The 22,900-nt window shown below is 37.4% G+C and overlaps 2 protein-coding genes across 3 annotated transcripts in view; both read right to left on the reverse strand.

Annotated features, from left to right (window-relative positions):
- LOC114457430 (beta/gamma crystallin domain-containing protein 1-like) overlaps positions 1-4,995 on the reverse strand; it is a 45,252-nt gene extending 40,257 nt beyond the window's left edge. The window contains exons 1-3 of one of the 2 annotated variants that reach the window (XM_028439214.1): positions 2,028-2,234; positions 1,805-1,877; positions 200-1,503 (exon numbers count right to left, since the gene is read on the reverse strand). In XM_028439214.1, the coding sequence (XP_028295015.1) occupies positions 200-1,503; positions 1,805-1,852 (1,352 nt within the window). In that variant the 5' untranslated portion in view covers positions 1,853-1,877; positions 2,028-2,234. Of the gene's footprint in view, positions 1-199; positions 1,504-1,804; positions 1,878-2,027; positions 2,235-4,706 lie in introns of those variants that run through there. The other variant, XM_028439215.1, reaches the window with a different exon arrangement.
- Positions 4,996-16,148: 11,153 nt separating this feature from the next.
- LOC114457856 (melanocortin-2 receptor accessory protein 2A-like) lies at positions 16,149-22,609 on the reverse strand. Its single transcript, XM_028439977.1, has 4 exons — positions 22,430-22,609; positions 22,202-22,341; positions 21,284-21,383; positions 16,149-16,741 (listed from the first exon to the last, which is right to left on the reverse strand). Exons 2-4 carry the CDS (start codon positions 22,317-22,319, stop codon positions 16,255-16,257), a joined length of 705 nt encoding a protein of 234 aa, XP_028295778.1. The 5' UTR covers positions 22,320-22,341; positions 22,430-22,609; the 3' UTR covers positions 16,149-16,254.
- Between the last annotated feature and the right edge of the window lie 291 nt (positions 22,610-22,900).

Consider the following 22,900-nt stretch of genomic DNA (forward strand, 5'->3'; position numbering starts at 1 on the left):
CCCCAGTAAACAATGGCTACGGGTAGATAAATGCCAGTTAATAGAAACACCTTAAGTAAGTATATTAAAAATAAACATTAAACCCAAATCTGTACACAAATGCATGTTTTATGTATCTAAATGTTCCTACATCCACGGGTAAACATGGTGATTCATGCTTCATTCATTCAAACAAACAAAGATATTTGCTTTAGCTCACCTGTTAACTGACTCCGTTTTCAGTTTATCCTTGACATCATCTTGGCTTTTGTTTAAAACTGCTGTAAAGTCCGAGGTGTGCCCTGCTGCTTTGTCCTTTGGTTTCAAAGGCACACATTTTGAAAAAAACTTCACTTCACTTCGAGAAACCTTCATACTTCTTCTTTTAGACTCTGGTGTTTCCGTCTTCCTTTCCACTTTGTAAAGTCTGTCTTCTTTCTCCATGTTTGCTCTCTCTTCCACAACACATCCCGCAGAAATTTCACTGACTGAGTTTGAATCCTGGAAGTTGTCCAACCGCTTTACCGCGTCAGAGCAGGAAGTGTCACTTTCCCCTCCTATAGGTGAGGCCTGTGGGGTGGAGCTGAGCTTAGAGGATAAGTCTGCAGACACAACTTTAAGATGACTTTTGTCCCTCTGACTTGTCCCTGAGTCATCATTTGTAGGGGTTTGATTTGGGACAAGTTGGGCATTTTGTGGCATTTTTTCCAAGGGACTGGTTGTTCCATCATTGTGGGAGTTTTTTCTGGCTTTCCGTTTGCTTGAATTTTTTCGCCCCATATTTTCTACGTTTGTTTGGTCTTTGTCAGACTCAGACTCTACCTGTGAGTCTGCTGAAATGTAATCACTCTCTGACCCAGCAGAAATAGACTTTACAGGTGAATGTCTTGAGGTATTTGGTGAATGAAAGAATGGCAATGGCTTTGCCTTGGGGATAACCTGCAGCTCTTTTGTGAGTGGGGTGCGGACAATATCTTGTCCAACTTGAGCGTTTTCACCACGAATTACGCTCGTCTCCTCCAGGTACACGTGTAGCTTCTTGCCTGTTTTTGCCTGTGCTTGTTTTTGGAGCAGATTGTTTTCCTGGTCAGAGTCCCACACCAATCCCTGTTTAGAAAAGGTAGGAAACTGTGTCAGATGACTGGCATTCTTCTCGAGATTCCCGCTCTTTAAACCAACATCACTGCCCTCTTTGCCCCCCTCAAGCTCCTCCTCCTTTGGACCTCCTTCCCCAGTCTTGGTGCTGCTTCTGTGGGCAGACTGCGTGGCGTCTCCTCCTTCACAGGGGAAAAAGTCTCTGTTGAAAGGCAGGAGACTTGGATCGTCTTCTTCACACTGCTGATCTCCTGTCTGGTTTCTCACATAATCCGTGCTTTCCTTTTCTTCTTCTGATTTAGGAATGTCATCACTTGTAGGGGAAGCATTTTCAGTGGGACTCCTTGGAGAATTTCCCCTCCATGGAGAGAGCCAGCTGCCAATACGGCCTAAGACTCCAGTGCTTGGCTGGTCTTCAGGGTTGTCAGACTAAACCAAAGCAGAAAAAGTACAAATAAAAGCCTGTTTAAATATCAGCATTAGATTACCAACCATGCATTTTGAATTTGAAAATGCGCATACTTTCATTTAAATGGCAGTTACGCTTGGCAGCAAAGTTATGACTAAATGTCTATGAACAAAGCGATGGAATGCAAGCTCATGATCCAAAGAAAACACAAATAAGGATCATTAGTTCATAGACTGCTTTTCATTTTTTTTTTTTCTCCCTTTTGTTTTTAGTACAGCCATGCATCTCTCATAGTAAAAGCATGCACATGTGTCCTCTTACCGTAGGAAATACTATATCATTCAGACCCCTTATGTAGGAGGTGAACATGTTTTTGTTTTTAGAGCAAAAATTCCTACAGAGCATAAAACAGAAACAAAATCAACTGGGATAAACAACAGCGGTGTAAGAAAGCAGAACAATCCTATTCAGGAGAGACTTTCTGCTTTGAAAAAAAAAAAAAAAAAGGCACTAGTCCTGTTATTACCAGTCAACATCAACTCACCCTCAACTAAACATGGAAGAAAATTCAACTTTCAGAAAGCGAGGCCTCGGATCTCCACAGGGATGTTGATCTAACGGAGGACCATGTCTGCCTCTGTCTGGGTCCTCTTTAGCCTCCAGGACACAGGACAGCATCCACTGCTCAAAGTGCGCGTCTGGCGGAGCAGCGTCGCACTAACAAGCAGTGCTGCCCAGTGGGTGAAATGGTGCGTTCAAGCGCTGCTCGGAAACTTACCATAAGACTTACTAACTACTTAAAACTGCACCAGTTCTTCTCCACCCACGTCTGTCAACGAGTATTTTCACTGTTGGAATGTATGTCTCTGGCTAATACCTTCTAGGGCATGTTAATTCTAGTGTATTATTAAGGTGACTGGAATGTAAGTTTTGTATGTGTAACTATGACTATATATATAGATTCAATTTTTTTATTTATTATTTGCAATACTTCAATGTACAAAAACTCTCGATGGGAAATTTAAATCCTCTAATGTGCAATGAGCAGGGACATACAAAACACAAATTAAATACAAGTACAAAGCAAAGCCATCAACATATAAAGTATGACACAAAAACCTAGACCAGTGATTCTCAACTGGTGGGTTGGGACCAAAAAGATGGTCGCGGACCTGTACAGGGTGGGTCGGAAACAGCTGGTCAAAAATAAATAAATACTTAATGTCTCTCATAATGGACTTGTGTTTTATTTTGAAAGACACTTTTCTTTTGACAGGCACATGTTGCATGTAATTTAGTTAACTAAAACTAGACTATATCTGAAATATATACATATACACAATATGTTTATACTGTATGTATTGTTTATTTCTTACACTGTTTTGCACTGTTAATGGAGTTGGCTTTTTTAATCTCATTGTACATGTGTACAGTGACAATAAAGGCATTTAAAAAAAAGTCCTACATTTTGACTAAAACAAAGTTGCAATTTAGTCAAAAGACTTTCAGTCACATTATAAATGAATTAAAATTGAGTAGAATATTATTTATTGATCCTGCAGTGGGGAAATTTACTGACATGGCAGCTCAATAAGAAGTGCAATAAAAAAAGACAATAGAAAGCAACACACAGAAAAACCTGAAAAACACCTGAAAAATAGTGCAATGAAGATAAAATAAAATAAACAATACAATAACAGAAGCTATACATAAATAGAAAAATATAAATGAAAAAAAAAATATATAAAGGATACAAATATATACATATTTACAGATAGTACAATAATGTCCTAGACTGTTTTGCTGTAGTCGTACAGTGGTGGGAATGAATGATATGATCTAAGGAAAGGAATGAAGACATAGAAATTGCTGTTGGAAACATAACTCTGCTTTTATTGGACTTTAACTCGAGACATAATTACTCTACGACCTTTTCAACTCAATAGGAATATATAAAAAAAAAAAAAAAAAAAAAAAAAAAAAACTGACAATCTGAATCTGGATTTTAAAAATCTGATTCCTCCATCGTGGTACCACTCGGACCTTAATGATAAATCTATTGATATTTTAATATTGCGATATCTTGTTGAACCATATATCTTCCCACCACTTTTAATTAGCCTTAATCTTCAGAAGCGTAAAGGAGTTGCAGGAGTAATTGTGGGTGTTACTCTGATGGTGTGGGTGTTACAGATCACTCACTTATGCTGTACATTCATTAAAAACAAAAAATGAAAATGTAATTTGAACATTTTATTTTTCCCTAAATGAAAACTCTTGTAGTTCTGCTTATTTGCATGTTTTTTGAAATGTTGTTGTGCTTTATAATGTAAAAGTATTAATTGCCAGATATGTGAATAATGTGCAGCTAAGACAAGGTCCTATTGTTTTGAAGTATGACTTTATAATGTGTTTACTTCTTCTTCTACTTCTTCTTTCAAATATGATGTTTATTAAATAAAAGCAAGAGTACCATTAAATGCTGTAAATAAGTATTCTGGCTCTAATAGATGGTTCAATGGGAATCAGATTTGTTTTAAAGTCTCATATTTGATAAAGTTACAGAAACCATGGGGTAAAGCTTAGAATTCCCACATTCTTCATGTGTGTGTAAATGCAACAGGGGGCTGTGTTTAAAGTTTTCCAGGGGAAATGACGCACAGACAGTGTGTGGCTTTCAGGGGCTGGCAGTGAAACTATTTTTTTTGTATATTTTTTTATGAGTTTGTGTGCTCATCTGTCATGGGGGGACGTGCTCAGGCAAGTTTTTAATTTCCATGGCGGGATTAACCCCTGAACGTCTCTTAGTGTGCTTTCGTCATAATTATCTCTGCTTTTCAGTGAAAGATTAGGCAGTTACACCTATATTTACAACGCACTTTGATGTTTCTCAAACAACAACAGCAACAACAACCCCCCCCTCCAGTCTCAGGTGTGGGCGTGGCCTTGATGATAATAATGATTTATGTTATTTATATGTTTTTTTTTTCCCTCTTAATGATCATGCTTTCAGGTATAAATCCAAAGCTTTAATTGTATGTGCAGTTTGGAAGCGCACCAGCGCACTACAAGCGTTGCAATAGAATTATAAAAAATAAAAAAAACAACAGATGCGCTTAAAATGACGCGCGTCTTAATAACTCCACAGCAGTGTTAGAAAGGCCATGAAAGCCCATAACCCAGAAAAATCCAGCAGCTCGGTATTAGGAGCGAGTTATCTTACCATCATGATGGCGTTTATGTTGGCTGTCAATGTCAGGGAGAACCGTGTTAGTAGGACAGCAGCCTCTCAGTGCGCCCCCAGCCGCTTCTCGGTGCGTCCAACCGCCGCACTGCCTTATTAATATTTAGCTTGGTCCAAATGTAGAAAAAGATCAATGCCCGAGCGTTTGGTGCACCAGTTCTGAGCCATTGAGGCTGTTGTGAAGAAGACAGTATTATATTTTTTTCTTCTCACGAAGAAAAGCTCCAGGTGGAATCTGCCCGGGCCAGGTAACACACCCCAGGGCTCTGACTGAGCAGTACTGTGTGCGTTGACATAATAATCTCCATGGCAGGCATCAAACATAAGGGATTTATTTATTGTGCAACCAGAATAAGCAGTCATTTAATATATATATATATATATATATATATATATATATATATATATATATATATATATATATATATATATATATATATATAATGTACTTGTAATGTAATTAATTGCTTTACTTCTTTTAAAACAAACTTTGGTACAAGTAATATTACTGATTTACAAATATACTATAGTACCCATAAAAGCAACTCAATTACAGTAACATGAATACTTGTAATTAGTAACTCTCTTCTATTGAAATGCACTCAACAGATACATTAACATATAGCATATCAGTAAAACAAAAAACTATATATTTTAAGTATGAAATCAATATAAAAGTCAGTAATTTGTAGAAAACAATTCCAGTTTTTTATCAAGAATATGTTAAAGCTGCTACCCTAAATATCTTTTAATAGATAAAATGATAGTGTATGCAATTTGCACCTTTTCTCCTTTTTCTTTAAAGTAAATGATCTTCAGTTAATTCCTATGAGGCCAATGCTATGATGTTATCCAATAGAATTTATTGTAAACGTATCCCAACAACTTTTAATGTTCATAAAGATATTCTATAATAGAAAATGCATTGGAGAATAGAAACATTGACATTATAAAGACAATATACACCTCATTCCTGGTGCTGCTACTACCTGAATATGAGTGCAACTTCCTGTGTGGTCAAAACAATGAATATTTTTGAAATGAGCTTCATTTAAATAAATAAATAAAAATTGCAAATCTTACTTTTTCTACAGTTGATGAGTCATCCTGAAGCTGATTCTTTCTTGGTACAAAAAAAGACATGTTCCAACTTCCCCAATCCATGCAAATGCAACCCTTCTCATTTGTCTCCCCCTTTTCTCGTGACTTATTAATGTTGCACAGAAGGTGAAACCTCTCTCAAACTCTCCCATTAAACATTTATACCCTGCCCTAAACAGTTTACCTTCACAATGACTGCAAACCTGGGGAAACCTAACGTATATGATACCCGGGCTGATAAACAATCTCAAGTTTTACCTCAACTTTCTGCGTTTGCCAAACAAAAAGTCACTGAGCAGAACACAACTTGTCTGTTCTGGTTTTATACAACAAGGGCTCCTCTTATAATTCCCCCCACAGGGAGTGCAAGGCAAGTTTTACAGGTTTAGTATTCATTAAACAAACAGCTCACACACATTTGGGGAACATAAAAAAAGAAAGAAAACAAAACACTGCAGGTAATATTTCTATCCCTCTATGGTTTATGGATTATGGTGTTTAGCTTGAGGTCTATAGGTTTGTGTTGCAAAAGCTCAACAGATGAGTCACAGCCTTTCTAACAAAGATATTTAAGCAGCTTTAGGGTTAAAAAGAGTCATCTGTGTTTGTTTATTTTCAAAAATGGGTTTGTGTCAGGTCTCCAGTATGAGTCAATGATGTTTTCAGGGCTGTGTCTGCCTAATATCCACAGTTTTCTACCAGCTGCTCATCACAAAGCCTCCTTTTGTCACCGAGAAGATGGTTGAACAGCTGCTGGTTTGAAACTAAAGCGATGAGTGGAGAGTTGCTTTCTTTGATTCTTTTGTCCAAACACACACACACAGTGCTTGTTAAAAACACATGTATGTACTGCAGGTTTGTGTATATGTCCTTAAAGGTGCAGTCCGTAACTGTTATAAAAGTGACTTTTTGTCATATTTGCTAAAGCTGTCACTTTGTAGGGACAGCCTTATGCTGCGTTCACACCGAATCCGTCTTCTGCGGCACCGGACGCATCTGCCGCACGAGCTGTACCCCCCAATTCGCTTCATACACACGTCTGAAGCTAAGCCCCACCCATCAGCGACACATCCAACTCAGTGAGTTTCACTGCCTGCTGAAGCGAGGAGCTGCGCTCCTTTTTCTCCTCTCACAAACTTAAACCACCAGTGAAAAAAGCCGACTTTCAAAGATGAAAACTACAGAGAGAACTTTTACCTACTACTACCACTTTTTCGCTGATCCTCCTCCACGCCTAATCCTCCCTGGTCCGTGTCATACAGCTCCAGGTGGTCACACACAGCTTCTACTCCATGGTTGAATGGGTGAACAGACCGGTGTCCATGTTGATGGCCTGACGTCATCATCAACAAAGACTCTGATTGGCTTTTGTCATGCAAAACATATTTTCAACTCTTGCGGATGTACGGCCAATGCACTTGACGTGCGAATCGGACCGCACCGCCGCACAGGAAAGATTTTGCATCTGGGACGCATCTATCCATTGACTTTGTATGTTCTCTAGACGTACGAACATTTTGTGACGCATCCGGTGTGAACGCAACAATACATCAAACTAGTAGTTTGTGTGAAAAAAACAGGCTCATTGAGCCCCCCCCCCCTTCCCCCCCGGTGCTTCTGCAGCATTTGGCAGATTGCCAAATAGCACCGCGACCGAGCAAAAAGAACCAATCAGAGCCAGGATTGTGTTTGATGGACTGTCTGACAGCTGTCGCTCACAGTCCCCGCCCCTTTCCGGTGGCTGTAGTGCCGTCTTTTTTACAATGTATGGTCTGGAGGAGTAGAAGATGGAATGTAAATACTGCTGCTTGATTTACATTATGTTTGATTTGTAATTGTTACACTAGAACTCTGTGTGTTGTTCATGTGTGCTCAGCCTCCGTGTGGCTGCTTTAAGTGACACTGTGTTGCTGCTGCTGCTGCTGCTGAGGTGTGTGCACTTTGAGAGAGAGAAGTGCTGCAGTAATATGCTTTTTATAGTGCATGTTATATTACTGTGATGTTGCTGTCGGGCTAAGGTTAGCTTCTTAACGCCATCTTCCTCAGTAATTACACTAAAGCTGTTGAAATAAATCACAAACTAACTAGGGCTGAACAATTTTGGAATATAATCTAATTGCGATTTTTTTCCTTAATATTGCGATTGTGATTTAATATGCAATTATTTTATCCATGGCCTCTTGTCACGTATTTTTCAATGAACACAAGCAATAAATCCATCAACCAGAAGTTTTGTCTGGAGCATCCATGACATATGTTTCCATGAGTTTTATGGATCAAATGACCACATGTTGATATACTTCACTTTCTCGCTTAAAATCAACAGAGATATTTAGTCTCAGTGTGCTTCAGGTTTTTGTCTTTGTAGGTTCGAAATGCATCTTGGGAAATTTAGAAGTATACTTTAGTGGGAACGGTCACCATCCAGTAGACAGTATAATTGCGTATGTAGTGTGTAGCAGGTTAGTATGCAATTTTGAACACAGCCGCAGTCATAAAGATGTGATTGTCTGATTGGTTGAGCTGCAGCCAATCAGAGAGTACACTCCGCCCTTTTTCAGACACATAACCCAGCACTGGCTGATGATAGGTTATCTGCAGTTTAGCCAATCAGACAATACTACAACTTCCAGCCAATCACAAGCCTATGACTTAGTGTCACAACAGAGGAAATATGGCACTGACCATAGTTCTCAGAAATTCAGATTTACAAACTTTAGCTATCGCTAAAAAAAAATGTGTTACACATCATCTTTTGATAGCTCTTGCAATTAAAATTCACCACAGGTATGTTTTAATGTGGAGGTGGATCAGGGACTGAAAGAGGTGGATGGAGCGGTTCTGGGTGACTCGGCTTACCATTTACCCACAAGGAAGTCAAAAGTGTTCCGTATGTAGCGCTAGCATGTGACTGCTGCACCTCTGTAAGAATGACAGCTCTCAGTGCGTGTGTGACAGCTAACTTTAACACTGGGGGCTGGAGTCTGTGACCGTTTGCTTTGACTGTGACTGAATCAATCATTTTGCTGAAGCCTGTGCACGCAAAGTGCTTTTAGTCGGTGAGAAATATACCAGGAATATTGGTACAATTTTATAAATATGAATATATATCATAATATTGAATTCAGAGAAAGAGAGGTGCTGTGTCATTCAGTAATGTGCACAGACTGCTGTGCCTCAGCGGCTGAATGTAACAGAGCAATAGTTTAATTTAAAACGTTCACATTATTTTTTCCTTCTTTCATATTAGCACTGGAATTTTCTAAGCCTATTAGTTAAATTCTCCGTGCACTTTATTATAATGGACTGTCTAGTTTTTTTTTTTTTTAATAAGTAATATTTTTGGTTATAAACTGGCCTTTAGCAAAGCCTAAACCTTTGAAATCTGCAGGGTTCACACAAATCTTTTTTTTTTTGGAGTTTTTCTTTGTGAAAACAAATGCAGTTAATGCATATTTCCCTTTAATAAATGTAACTTTTTGATGATTCAGAGAGTCCTTTAGAAATTCACAACATGCAATAAATCTTGATTACCGTAATTATGGAAATTGTAAAATCTTTTTTAAATTAAGAGAGTTACTCTTTAGTATTGGTGCTTGGATGGATGGATAAAAAAAGAACAAATAGGACGTTTTTGACAGTTCTTTGTTTTTGATCGATTGAGACCTAGTGTGTGTGTGTGTGTGTGTGTGTGTTCCTGGTGAATTTAATAAAGGCAAACAGATTTTATTTAAGCTTACCTTGAAGATGTTTCACCTCTCCCTCAAATGGTTTCTTCAGCTTTTGTTATGTCGCACTTGCTAGTTTGCTCTTTTCTTTAAGCAAATATAGAACTTGCTTTGTAACGCCCACAAAATCTCACTCATTTTGTTTTTTTCAACAAGAACACATCATTTGCTCTTTTTTGTGCCTCGCCCTTTGCCTCCAGACGCTCCTCCTATGTTTTTTTTTGTTCAGAGGTCATTTCAACTTAACAATGGCTAACCACAAGGTGGGTAGAAGCCACCTGGTATTCAGAGAAAACTGAATCATAGCCCAAAACTGACAACATTCAGATGCTTTACCTTTACGTATTTTATAGGAAAGATATGACACGCGGATCCTCAAGTGATTCAAAAACTGAATTCATAAATTGTTGAAGGAACTAAAAAATGTTTTCTAAAATCCTGCAATTTCTCAAAACAGTCGAACAAAATTGTCTTAAATTACACAAACATTTGTCTAAAAAATCAATATATTTTGAAGTGCAAGGACTGATTTATTTCATTAATTTCTTGGGCATTGTTGGTGGGTTATAAACTGCATATTTTTTTTTTTTTTCTTTCTGAAGGGAAATTATGTTACACTCTGTTATGCTTCTCACACACACAGGCCCGAATCACACACATGCACAAACAGGACCTGTGAACATGCATCAATGGGGAGATGTCAGAGTGGGGCTGCTTCCACAATGAAGGGAGCACACCAGAGCCTTGCTCAAGGGCACCTCGACAGTGCTCGAGAAGTGCCCAGGCAGAACAACTTCTGTATTTTGGTCCGCATTGGGACTTGAACCGGCCACCCTCCGGTTTCCAACCCATGTCTCTACAGACTGAGCTACTGCTGCCCCGACAGTTGTACTTGAAAGTGCAAACTAAGCACAACATTCAATGTTGAAATTGCTTTTCTTTCTATTTACATCAAATCTGGCATTTGAGATCAAACTGCTCTGTGATTAAGAGGTTTTTTCAATGGTTTTTCAATTTTCCTGTTTCTGAGGTGTTCAAGCGTCAGGCTTTCCATCTCGTGGCATATTGAGCATGTTGTATTGTTTTGTATACACTCAAAAAGTCATCAATATGACATCAATTTAGTTTGAGGTGATTTATTGTAGAATAGTCGGTCGACTCACTGGAACTCACTAACATAATGCAATAACACAGTGCATTTCTCATATATTTGTAGCTCTTTTAAAGACCCAAGAGCTGAAAGGCCTGCTGTGAATGATCAAACCGTGGTTTTTGCTCTCGTTGTCATTACATGTACCTACATTTTGCAACTGGATGAACCTTTTCCTGCTAATTAGGAGCTTTCTGCATAACGACTGAGTGAAAACCTCTCAGATACAGTGTTTTTTGCTCATTAAACCTTCGTTGTTGTCAAGTGATGACAGAAAAACACTTCTGAGTATGACTCACTTGTACCTGGAGTGGAGGAAAATGATAAGTGGGCTCATATTTGACACATGGGGTCATTCAGGTATTGTTTCTTAAATTATATTAAGTGCATACCTGTCAAGATTTGGATTTGAAAATAAGGGAAATTTTCTGGCGCCCACTACCAGCCGTCCCACCCACCCAACCAAGCTCCAGTATCCCTTATATTTTAAGATAGATGTACAAGAAATCTATAATAGCCACTTGTCAACCACTTACTAAATACAATAATATGATTAGAATCTGGTAGGTCCACCTTTATTAACATTGAAATGCTGTGAACATTCCTACTAGGGCTGGTGATATGGACCAAAACTCATATCTCAATATATTTTCTCAAAATGGTGATAGACGATATAAATCTAGATAATTTTATTAAATAAAGTCTGACCAGAAAGACAATTCTGGGTTAAATTTGCTGATGCAAAATGCCACACATGGACATTTATTAACAAACAGCTGATCAATATGTGCAATCATTAATCCATCTAACTGAGCTTTACATGTTGTTCTGAGGAGTAAAAGCAGCGACTCCTAAAACTAGTATTTTGTTTCATATGATATATGAAATATAATAGTTTTCTATATCGCCAAAATAGAAAACTCGATACATCTTAAATCTCGATATATCGCCCAGCCCTAGCATGTGTTTATTTAATATACTTACAGTTTATATACAAGTCAACACATTTAATATTTACTGTTAATTTAACGTTGTTTGTCTTTAAGTTATACATTAACATTTAATTTTCATTATGTATTTTATTTTAATTTTTCATGCTGACTCATGTGGTTCTCTGGTATTCACTAATGACTTATTAGACACATTTATTACAGACTTTACATTCTTTAACACTTTATAAAGCTGTGCATATTTGTGGAGCTTGTGATTGGCTGGTTTTTCATGGTGACTTACGTCATTCCTTCCCCTGTGGTAGATGTTAAAATCTCAGTTATTAATCTAATAGAACGTGTAACTGTGTCATATCCTGATGGTCTTTATGAAGGTTCATCTCTTTTATGAGTTGTTTTCCGGGTTTGTTGCCGCTGTCAGCAACTAATCTCGCGAGAATTGCCACTCAGAGGGCCGGCGAGAAGTCATACACTCAATAAACTTTGCTCACCTCTGAATCAGTCAGATGTTACCAGTTATAATCAGAACAAGATCACAAAGTACCTTACTGAACATTTTCATTCCCCACCCCCACCCCAACCATGTAATAATTGATTTTAATGAGCCTTCAGCAGGTATAGGAACATTGAGTCAACTGCACATAAAGAACCCCAATGAATCAGCCTTCAGAAATAAACAGTTATGTCACAGGTCAGATAATAAGAACATTTAATATTCCCGGCGGGCACTGAGAGGAATTAATTCACTCTTCGACAGAATCTGGAGACTGATTCACTGGTGTATGCGCCACCTAAATGTTAAAAGACTCACTAACATTCCTATCACATCCTTCCCTCGGAAAAATATCATTTGTCATTCAGCCGTTTAGCAGGGGCAGCGTTGGTGCAGGTACGCAGAGCATCAGCCATCCAAATAAACATGGAGATCATATTTAGCAGTTGCAAATTCATTTTGCAGCAGGTTTACGGAGTGAAGCATAGCTGGGACTGGTAAGAGGCTAGAATGCTTCACTAATCAAATGATGAGGCATAATATTTTGTATAATGAAATTACTCATAAAATGGTTTTGACAGGAGAAAAAGAAACAGCTCCGATTCAATCCCTTATGATTATGTCGTGTTCCATCACTTTGTAATAATCCTCTCACAGGGGATCGTGAAACTGTCGCGTAAATGAATCAATCCATGATTTCGTGTGTAGAAACCTTATTTCTTTGTTTTTTGTGCTCATTGAAGCAACTTTCAAACTGATTTATTTAAAATGGAAGTTGTTTTATTTCCCGGCTTGTGTTTCATCCACTGAAGCTTTTTCCTTCATTCTGATCCTTTTCAAACTGGTTGTTGTGTTGATACACATTATGTATGTACTCATGTTTGAAGGACATGTACAGTTGGTTGGTGTACATATGTACTATTTTTCACTTGGTTGTTATTGTTGCTAGTTTATTGTTGGGTTTGTTCTTTTTCTTTTTTATTATTTATAGCATATTTTTGTTTTAAGTGGCACAGAAAAATGAAATGAAGGAACCAACATATCAATTACCATGACAGTTCCTCAATGGTTTGTAAAGAAAACATCACTATGACACTGCATATTCATCACCTCCGCTAATGATGGAGTGTTTTCACACCTTTTATTTATTTGTGTCTTTATTTATTTGTTATGTTATGTCTGTTTCCAGGTTCTTTATTCAAAGTCAGACCTTACTGCATGGAAGTTTTTTTAATTACATTTTGGAGGGGATCTGCATCCATTTACTGATTATGGATCATTTTTAAAAATCAAAATGTTCCTATCTTTCGTCATTGGATAAAAATGCGAAAATTCATATCCTGGTTTGTAATTGGCTGATCTTTATGAAATTTCACTCAGTTATGTCGAGTTGGTTCCTCAATTATCCCACCCAAGTTTGATCAAGATCGGATCAAGATTGTGCATTTCAGCGCTATTTATTTTTTAGAAACGAGTTTACTTATACATTTGGACCTATTGTATGATTATTAATGGGAATATAAATGTCTTCCAAGCCTTTAAAGTGTGAATGATGATAGTACCAGGATTAGTGTCATTGAATCAGATATTAGTGAATATTATGCATGAGGATATTTGGTGCTTGGTGGAGGTTTGCACTTTCTCTCTCAGCATTCTTGTTTGTTTTATGCAGTTAATATGAGTCACAGGCTGCCCTTAACTCTACCCTTAGCCCAGAGCAACAGTAATTGATATTCATTTAAGCCATTTATTCACATTTTGTCTTTTTGGATGTTAAAGTGTAATGTTGGCTCTGTATTCCACTGGTACCTTCATTTAACTGGCTTTATTTAATGAATATAAAATGTATGTTGTAAAATTAAAGCTGATTGATAAATGTTTCCGTATATCTCCTGTATTCTGCTAACATAAGATAATCCCTGCTCGGGAAACGCTGTCCTAAGGGATCATTTTCTACCATGGAATAATTTTGCTTCAAAATAATGAAAAGCCATTAAAATGAGGGTTCAAAAAGTCCTTATACCCTCTCAGATTAATCAGAAATGCTCATTTTAAAATGAAACAAATGGATTTTTTGGCAAATCTTCTAATTCTGAGTAAGAATGCCGCAGTTGCTGCAGAACTTTTGATGAACATCTACACAAGTCTTTCTGCAGCGTGCTTTGGTTACTGATATCAGCAATGTTACACCAACAGCAGAAGCAGCAGCAGCAGCAGCACCAACAGCAGCAGCTTCCTAGTGGACCACAAACACTCTTGATGAAGTCACGGACCTCCAGGCCTGTTTTTCCTCTTTCTCCATCTGCAGCTTTGACAATAAACCCTGTGTGTATCTGACCAGAGACTCGTTACCCTCGGCTCGGAGTTTGTCTCCTTAAAAGTTCATAACAAGTAGGACCTCGACCGTTTAGAGCATTGGTTCTCAAACTTTTAGGGCTCAAGTACCCAATTTTACCCCATTTCTCTTCTTTCTGAATCCAAGTACCCCCCCTTTTCTCCAACAACAACATTTTGCCCAGAATTCTTTGAATAAACAACGACAGACATACTGATGGAATGATTGATAACACACAATTTAAAGAATCTAACTTTGTAAATAAGTGGAATGAAACAGTATTTAGTGCCTCCTGAATAGATTTATTTCTTTAGTCTATATTTCTCAGTCTTGTATTTTCAATGTATGTTCTAATCAATATAATTTCTATCATTATTTGGTGTGTTTTTTGTTGTCATTTTGTAAGTTGCTTGTAATATTCAGTGTGATCATCATTTTTAACTAAAAATAAACAACATTGTTACAGTTCTGTGTTTTTTTTTGTGTAGTTTTATTGTCATTTTTGTATATTTTTCTCTAATTTTCTGTGTTTTTGTTGTTCTTTTGTGTAGTCTCAAAGTGAAACTGTTTAATGCTGTTTTCATTTTGTTCTTGGAGTCATTTGGGGTATTTTTGTTGTGGTTTTGAGTGATGAGTAACTTTTCCAAATTTCTTTTTCTGTTTTTTTTTTTTTTTCTTCTTCTTTTTCTGATCCTTTTTGTGTTTTTGTAGATGTATTTTATTTTTATGTATATTTGTGCATTTTTGTTGTCCATTTGTGTAATTTTCTGTAATTATTTTGTAATTCTCTTATGTTGTGTGTTCATTTTAGGGGCAGCACAACATTAGACCAAGGGCTGGAGATCTAAGTAATATTTTGAATAATTTTAAACTAATTTAAAAGCTTTATTCTGAAGCCGACAGCGCCAGTGCATAAACACTAAAATGTGCTTTCTCTCTTTAATGGATGAGTAATACATGTGCATCTGAGTTCTGCAATAACAGCCTTCAAGCCTGCAAGTAATTAAAACATACAGTCTGCTTTGGTTGTGGGATCATTTAATTTTTGCTCTCCGTTGATATTCTTGGGATGCTGAAAAGCACTCTTGATTATATTTTAATATCAGTATTAAAATTCAGCTCAAGGTTTGTGACAGACGAGTGAAAAACTAGGACATTTACTATAAATTCTAGGTTTTTTCTGTGTGCAATGTGCAAAAAATGTATACTATCCCCCGAAATATATAAACTTTACTTAATAATAATAATAATAAAATGCATCTACATAATATTTTTTATGTCAGAAGAAGCAACCCAAAATTGCAACATTTAGTTTTTATTCGATCATACCACGGTCGATACAGCACAGCATGTTGGATTTTGTACTACTAAGGAAACATTAAACAACAACGCATTGCAATTTGCACAAGAGATCATTACATTTTGAACTAAAAACATTTTAAATGCTTTTATTTTGTAACTTCTAAAAGAAGTTATTCATGAATGTGTAGAATGTCAAACGTGTCATTCTTATGTCAACACTTTTTGCACTTTAACGTTTTATTCACTAACACACATACACACAATCTGTGCCGAGCTACATGAATAATTTTTGCGACTTATGTCCAAGAAAAGAAGTGACTTCTCCTGAGATTTATTTCATAGGAGTTACATTTTTGCTTTTCTATCCTCCAGCACATGCAGTAAACGTTGAAAGTACATTAAAAAAAGGAATGCTACAGATGAATGCACTTCTCTCACATTTCGCTCTGAATGGAAAGTGAATTATGTTCACCTCGGCTTCATCACAGAAGGAACAACCTTACTGTATACCACAGTGGTCACTGACTCAGATTGGTTTTCCAACAGGGCTGACGTCTTATACAGCAGATCATCCTCTTCCAGCGTGGAACTGGCATCCAGAGTCACATAGTTTGGGATATTGAAATGAGACAGAAACGCACACTCTCTCTCCGTGGATGTCTCTTCCATGAATCCTCTGAGTGGTTCATGTCCATCAGCTTCCTCAGCGTCCTCTGTCGATGACAGTTCCAATCCTCTGGGTTGGTTGGAGGTCTCCTGTTTGGATTCATTTTGCCTTTCATCAGTTTTTCCCGTCCTCTGACCATTATCTTCCTCATTAATGAAGAAATTGAAATATGATCGGGACCCTGCGATCAAGGGACGTGAGAAGACTTTGTCGTGTTCTTCCTGGGGACCATCGATGTGTGAGAGACAGCTCACTGGTCGAAGGTGCTTTTCAGCACACTCTGGGTTTCTGTTGGAGAATAGAGAGGCAGGAAATGGTCAGTTTGGTCCAGATTAGAACAGTCCATTATATTATCCATAATTGCTGAAATAATATAATGTTCTTAAGCAGAAGTTCTTAACTTGTGGGTTAATATATTACCCTTTCAGTGGGTTTTAAGTTACATTTTCTGTGACAAAAAAAAAAAAAATAGCCCTTTCTTTGTATTCGCAATGCTGTTCACAAAAGTTATAGCAGTTATATATAGCTAATTATTTATATTAAACTTTATATATAAAACTGCTGCTTATCTGTTCCTAGCTGTACTTTTAAAGAGTCTTTTAAATAGTAACTTAACCCAAAAACTACTTTTATTTCTGCTGAAAACAAATATGTTTGATATGAAGTAGTGTTTCTGAATGATTTTTGTCCAACCCTTAAATTTTCAGTCAAAGTAAAAATGTCAGAGTGACTGCCATCTATGGGTTGCAACCTGGCTATTACAATTGGATTTTGAGGATTTGTGGTATTGCTATGAACCAGTACTGTTGGCCCCGCCCCCTTTTAATAACTAACACCTGTGGACTCTGCAATCTGTGGTGAGTATGTTGGATTGAGACATTTGTGAATAGAGAGATATAGTGAGTACTGAGTAGTAGTAGTTCTTTGGAGATTTTAGACTCGGCAAGGTTTTTCTTTTGGCATCATTTGGTCAAAAATCCATAATAACCTTTAAGTATATTGTAACTCAAAGTGTTCCGAGAGGACACTGGACCTCTGCTCCTTCTCTTGGCTGTGTATTTGAGCTTTAGGGCCTGTACTACGAAGCTGGATAAGTATATCCAGGATATCTCTCCATTAGCGGGCTTCACCTAACCAAACATTCTCCGTCACAGAGCAGCTGTACTACGAAGCAGGTTATCAACACGTTCGCTTAAGCCAGCTGATCTCAACCTGACTAGAAAGTGGTGGAGATTGCAGCGTCTGATCAATCACAAACACGGATAAATTGTGCGGAACACGTCACAATTGAGGAATAATTCTTTATAAACATGAAGAATTAAAATCCAAAAACAACACTGTTGCAGCAGGGTAAAGTAAAAATGACCGAGAAAACGTGAATCATTGTGTAAATGACAGAATAATTTAGTTGTGGATATCTCAGTAGGGTTGCAAAGGGGGCGTAAAATATCTGGCAGATTTCCATGGGAACTTCAGCTCAGGAATTTTGGCAATATTCCAAGAATAGAAACTTTTCATGTGCGTTATTTAATAAAATTAAGCAGAAATTGGGAGCAATTTTAAATCACTATCATATCAAAATATTTGCATCCATGCAAAAATAATAGACTTTTAAAAAACACAGCATTTCAACAGATTTATTTAGAACTTGACAATTATTCAAATGGTGTTTGCAGTTTTCCCACGCTTGTATAACCCAATTAAGTCATTTTTACTCTGAAATTGTCGAAAGAAACCTAATATTTCCAAAATCCTACTCACTCCTCAAATTATTTGACATTTCCCCAAATTAAATATATATAATCACTATCTGTCACCTATTGCTTGGATATTGTCAGTGCCTTATATATACATTCTTATATATAATTTATACATGGAGATGCAAAGTAGCAGTAATGTTGGAATTGTTCGATTCCCCACCTCTACGGACCACTTGAGCTCAAACTTATCCGTATTTGGCCTCTGAACAAAAATGAGTTTGACACCCCTGTTCTATGGATTTACAATCCCATAATGCAATATACATTTTCCAAAGTTGAAGTAATATATGAACCGATTATAATTGAGTCAAAAACAATCGTGGAAGTGGAAATTTCAACCATAGACATTCTCCCTTTTTTCAAAAGTACAGTAATACCTTTCATTTATTGATGTATTAATAATTCTCTGGTCTTTGGTGAGAGCAGACGTGTTTTTCTTTGCTCCGATAACACGACCTTGGCTACAGCTGGCTACAGCTGAACAGCCTGAACAGCCTGAAAAACTGGGCCCAAGACTGAAGGAAAATGGTGAAAAAACCGCAGGGAGGCCCTTCAGAACCCAATTCGGGTTTGGAAGAGGTCAAGGAGATGATACGCGAGGGTCTACAAAACCTATCTGCTGTAAAAATAACCTTCACGAATATAAAATTCAAAGGAGAAATAATCAAGCAACGAAACAAACTCAAGGGAACGAAAGTGTACATCAATGAAAACCTGACGAAACAAAATGCAAGCATTGCATGGAAAGCACGCCAAATAAAAAAAGAAGGAAAGATTTTGAAGACGTGGTCAAAAAACTGCAGGATTTACATCCTGGAAGAAGAGGACGGAAAACCAGTTCTTATCAAGACGATGGACAACTTGGGAAAATACGAAGGATCCACCTAAACAACAACATTACTGATGGTAATCATGGATATGGACCCAGATCTATATAAACACTGGAAAATACAACACTGCCAATAGAACTAACAACAGCTGGATTACCCTTGATGTAGAGACAAAACAAGGTGACATTGTGGATGAAAAGGGAAGAATCTTCCAAACACCTTCGAAAGAGGAACTATTCTTGAACTGGAGGAATGCTAACAACGTCTGGCAGGGAACAAGGCCAACAGATGAGAATACACAAAAAAGAAGAAATCAAGAATGTTTTGACCAGAGAGACATGTAAACCCATGTAAATCTGCGATGGTAAAACAGGGGACGGGACCCGGATAAGCAAACTGCTTCTCTCGTCTCCTTTTTCGGCATGTACAAAAAATGTAAAAAAAAAAAAAAAAAAAAAGTGAATGTAACCATGTCGGAAATAAACTGAATAAATAAATAAATAAATAAAAATAAAAATGTATGAGGCCAACACTATATATTTGTCTGTTACAAAACATGTTATGGCCCCTCGCAGTTATAGGTAAAATGTGGTTTATTGAAACTTTTCCTTGTGTTGAGTTAGTAGCTGGGTTTCCATTACAGACTTTCGCAAAATAAAAGCAATATTTCTAAATGCCAGTGGCTATCAATATGCAACACGTATCAATATACCGGCAATCTATCCGTACGCAACACCCCTCATTGGCCAGTTTAGGTCACGTGCACCGATCACTGGCCCCTCATTTGTCACTTTAGGTAACGTGATAGGTGCACCACGTGGCCAATGAGACACTATGCAATTGTACTTCCGTTTGTATAAATACAGTACGTCAACTACGTTACAGACTAACTAACCCTAACCGCACGGAATGGTCACGTGACTTAAAATTTAATGCCAAGGAATGTCCCGGTTTCCTCTACTGTTTACACGTACCAACGCCATGTTTACTAGCAGAGCAGCGGTCATGTGACCAAGTACTTCTCGTCCTGTGACGTGTAATTGCGGAAAAAGCGTTTCCATAGCACTTTTGCGACACATTTCAATATCGAAACGTCTGAAATACCTCCTCATGAAAGCGTAAAAACTTTTTAGCGATTTGAGTATTTTTTCAAAATGCAGGTGTTTCCATGACCAGTTTTTATTGCGCTAATTAGATTTTGTGCATTTCCAATGGAAACATAGTTATTGTTTTAGGTAGGGATGTAACGATTCACCCAACTCCCGATACGATTCGATTCACGATACTGGGTTCACGATACGATTCTCTCACGATTTATTTTACAAAATGGGACTGTAGACAAATGACTGAAAAATATTCCTTTATTTTTTTTGGGGAAAATACTGTACAATTTTTGATTGTCAAAAGAATCCCTTGATAAACTATTCAAAACAATGCAATTTAACTAAAAGTAAATCTTGAATGAAATAAATAAAGGAATAATACAAATGAAGAAGAAGCTTATTTTTTTAATTCTGGTTCTATAGTAAACAATACAAAACTGCATAATAGTTCTTTTTCTTTTTAAAAGTGCAACTGAAAATGTATTTTGTGCCTTAACAATTGGACTTACAAAAAAAACCGAACAGTCATTTTACTGTATTTAGGTCAGATATTTGTTTGAACCAGCAGAGGGCGATGGTAACCCAGTGGTCGGTTGGCATGCCGATATCTTGCAGTGAAGAAGAGAAGCTATGCTAGCAGACAGAGCTAATAGAAAAACGTCACTTTTACAGAGATATTCGCGTAATATTACAGAAATTCTTTCGGTGCTAAAGGGGTAAGTAATCATTTATGAATATGTTTAAGAGTAGAAGGCGGCCAGAAAGAAAGTATTAGCAGATTTCGCCCGCCGCCAACACTCGCCCTCTGCTGGTTAAAAAAAGTACTGCGATTCATTTTTCACAGCATCGATGTGAACCTTGATACCTATGAATCGATTTTTAACTGCCTTACGATTAATCGTTACATCCCTAGTTTTAGGGGGGGTGGGAAGGGTCCAGAAATCAGACCATTGAACCTCTTTAGATCTTAACACTCCTTTGTGAGACCCTGGAGTTCATAAATCTGCAGTCAAATGTATTTCCATCTGTTTGAATAAAACTTTAACTGAATTCATGGTTAAAGAATGTATAAACGAGCAGCTGAATTGGACTACAAATATCGTGTTTTTGTGATTGTGAATAAATAAAGAAACGTACTCCTGATGTGGTGCTCCCGTCTTGGTGAGCAGAGTTAGAACGAAGAACATGAAAATGACAAAGACAGCAAGTCCCACCCAAAAGCCGATGACGATGGAGTCTGAAAGGTCAAACATAAACATTGTGTTATTGAAATCACGTTTTATTTTAGGAAACAAGGAAAGAAACGAAAATTCATCAGAAATATTTTCAAATCTATTCATTTTAGACAAGATCTCTATTGCCAAATTATGAACCCATTACTTGAAATTTCCCATTACCACTAAATGAAAAAATCCCTTCTAAGATATTGAACAGAATCTATTCATCCAGTGCTCAGTTGAGGCAAAGATTAGGTTTGGAGACAAACAATTGTATTTATTTATTTATTTTCAATTTCCGTTCTCTCAAGCTCTCTGACATTCAGGATTGGCCCTCTACTAACATCCAAATGTCATCTTCGATCTCATGATGAACAATGCGCATCAACAATATCATTATATGGACAGTTTTTCATACATAAAGAAAAGTAAAATGAAACCACATTTCACCGCCTTTCACAATTCGTTTCTACAATATCTGAAATCCCTTAAAATGCTAAGAAAAAAAAAGATTGAAGAATTTACCTTGATGCAAAAAAACCCCAAACATTTACTGTGTGTATTTATTTATGTTAACTCTTTGTGTGTGTTTTGCTTGTTTCTTTTTTTTTTTTCTTCTTCTTCTGTTCATCTGTATTAATTGCACTTATGGTACGGTTTTCAAAATGCTTCATATCTTATGATTGTAGTAGCGCCTCCAGGAATAACTCCAACTTCTAACACACACACAGCCTCTTCAGATGAAGCACTGGGCTTAATGGTTCATCCTATAATGGACCACACGCACGCGCATCCTTGCAGAAACTGAAACAGAAAATCAGTGCAAAATTGGACTCACATCTGTACGCGTTGAGTCCCTCAAAGGAAACGGGCTCCTCGTCGTCATAGTATTCATACTGCCACACGTAGTCACTGCGCCGTGCGGTGGCATGGCTGCCGTTGTGGAAGTGGGACATTTCAAAAAAGAGATTCCAGTAGCTAGACAGCAGGAGACACGACAGATGAAAACAAACCTCGTGTAGTGAGGAGACAACGTGAGAGAGACATGGCGGTAAAGTTTGCGCACCTCTCCCGGGGGGAGTGCAACGTTCAAGGGGCGCAAATCACTCCAAGTACCCGTTGGTTGTTATTCCTGCCGCAGGTGTGCATTCGACTCCAAACGCGTTACATTGAGAACTGATCAAAGAGATCCATCATTTCATCAGACCTGCCCGATGTGCACATGTATGCGTGTGGTGCCGCTGCTGCCGCGTGTGCGTGTGTATGTGTGTGCGCACGATTTTTATCCACCGCCCCTGCGCTGCTGTTCTCTCTCACTCACTGTCTCACCAACAGAATAGAGGAAAACATTTTGGATACTTGGAAAATATCTAAACTATCAAATATATTCACAGTAAAGGAAGTTGTGCCATCTGTTAAACGAAAACGCAAAAGAAAAAAATTAATTAAATATAGAGAAAATGAATACTAACATAATTGATAATGTTGACTACAAAAATTTGCATTGTAACGTCGTTTAATGAATTATAAATTCATG

This window comes from Gouania willdenowi, chromosome 24, assembly GCF_900634775.1.
Source record: "Gouania willdenowi chromosome 24, fGouWil2.1, whole genome shotgun sequence".
Taxonomy (NCBI): Eukaryota; Metazoa; Chordata; class Actinopteri; order Blenniiformes; family Gobiesocidae; genus Gouania; species Gouania willdenowi.